Source organism: Gavialis gangeticus, unplaced genomic scaffold (assembly GCF_001723915.1).
Source record: "Gavialis gangeticus isolate Ggan-Ray unplaced genomic scaffold, GavGan_comp1, whole genome shotgun sequence".
Taxonomy (NCBI): domain Eukaryota; kingdom Metazoa; phylum Chordata; order Crocodylia; family Gavialidae; genus Gavialis; species Gavialis gangeticus.
This window is the reverse complement of record NW_017729008.1, coordinates 14,981,630-14,983,352: the sequence shown is the minus strand read 5'-3', so window position 1 is coordinate 14,983,352 and position 1,723 is coordinate 14,981,630. Positions and strand designations below refer to the sequence as shown.

General features: G+C 46.6%; 1 protein-coding gene across 1 annotated transcript in view; it reads left to right on the top strand.

Annotated features, from left to right (window-relative positions):
- The window catches only part of CDHR3 (cadherin related family member 3), a 102,682-nt gene that overhangs the window by 99,633 nt on the left and 1,326 nt on the right, over window positions 1–1,723 (top strand). Inside the window, exon 13 of the mRNA XM_019509329.1 lies at window positions 524–695. Within this exon, the coding sequence (XP_019364874.1) occupies window positions 524–695 (172 nt within the window). The remainder of the gene's footprint in view (window positions 1–523; window positions 696–1,723) is intronic.

Below are 1,723 nucleotides of genomic sequence, written 5' to 3'. Positions count from 1 at the left end.
TTTTGATTGATCATAGTCATCTTTTTTGGACACCACTTATGGTTAACTTCTGAATGACTAACACACCCAGGTACCTCTCTTCTTCCAGCACCTCCTATTCATTGTGGGGAATGAATATATCACATTAGTCCTTGTGAAGTGCTCTGAAGTCCTTGTGTGACAGGTTATATGTATTAAGAGCAAAGTAGTACTATTATATTCCATTCTGACTATGCCATAATTTAAACATTTAAAAAACTCAGACACACCAGATACAGGAAACTGTAGTTTTATCACATAATTCACCTTAGGAAACCTTTCCTTTGTTTCTAATATTTTCAAAGGAACACGAGTAAAAAAAATTAGATGAAGGCCAACAATTTCAAGGTAGAAACTAGATGGGCAGAGGATTCATTAGTCTTCTTCAACTACTGTCAGCTCAAATGTGTGTAAAAGAACAAATCCCAACAGTTAGTAGCACTGGTAGTATTCTGTTACATCACCATGGAAGAATTCCAGTTCAGCAGCTGTTCTTCCCTTTCAGGTAACTGTCAATGTTCTTGAAGTGAATGATGAAAAACCAGTTTGTACACCCAATTCCTATTCACTTGCAGTTCCAGTAGACCTAGCTGTTGGAACCAATATTGAAGGTTTCAGTATATTGTGTCATGATCCTGATTCTGGTCCCAGATCTTTCCGTTATTTTATCAACTCAGGTACTGTACTTGTTTGATACTTGAATTTCATTATCATGTGCATTGGGAAAATTCTTAGGTATTGACATTCCCTTTTAATTTTATGGAAAAAAGCAATATTTAACATTTTAACCTTTACAGTGGTTGTAGTTCAATTCTGTAGCGCCAAACACTTCAGAAATCATTAAAACATAGCTGGATATCCTGCTTCCATTTAAATTAATGGTAAAATTCACACTGATTTTAGTTAAGCCAACCAGATTGCTACACCTGTCATTCATAAAGGCCAGGCCAAATTCTGCTTTCAGTGTTAGGCTAGAACAGTGGTGCTAAATATTTTAAAACTCAAGGCAGCCCTTGGAAAATGCCAGCTCTTAGCACTCACTTGTTTGTTGACTACAGATAAATAATAGAGTGGGCTGCCTTCACCACCCCCTGCTGTGCAGGTGTGGGGACTCTGCAGGGAAGCAGGGGCCAGGGCTCTCCTCCACTTCTGGTGGAATCCCGGGACCTGCAGTCAGGGGGCGGCAAAGGTAACCAGCTCCATCATATGGGACTTACCCTGGTGGCACAGAGCTGCACATGCATTACAGAGAGCCCTGCGTGATTGAGGCGGGCTGGCCAGACTGCGCTCCTTGCCATGTGCAGCACTGGCCAGAGCTGCTTGCCACCAGGCAGCAGCACCTGCACTGGGCACGAGTGCCAGCCTGCTGCTGCTGCTGGTGAGGGCTGTGCAGCATGAGAGGCATGTGTGGGGGGGTCTCCATAACCCCCACCCCTCACATCCAGACCCTACCCACCTGAGTTCTGCACTCCCACCACACCCCTGGGTGCAGGCTCCACACTGCTTTCAGCCCCAGCCCCATGCTCCACACTCCTGCCCAGCTGTAGTTCCCCACCCTGCACCCCTGCTGTTTCCCTACCTGCTGCCCGGAGCAGGTCAGATGCCGGGGAAGCTGAGCACATCCCCCAGCAGCTGCAGCAGTGGCAGCAGCAGCCCTAGCTGGAAGCTGTGTTGGCTGGGCCAGGCCCTTCGGGGGGGGTGGGGG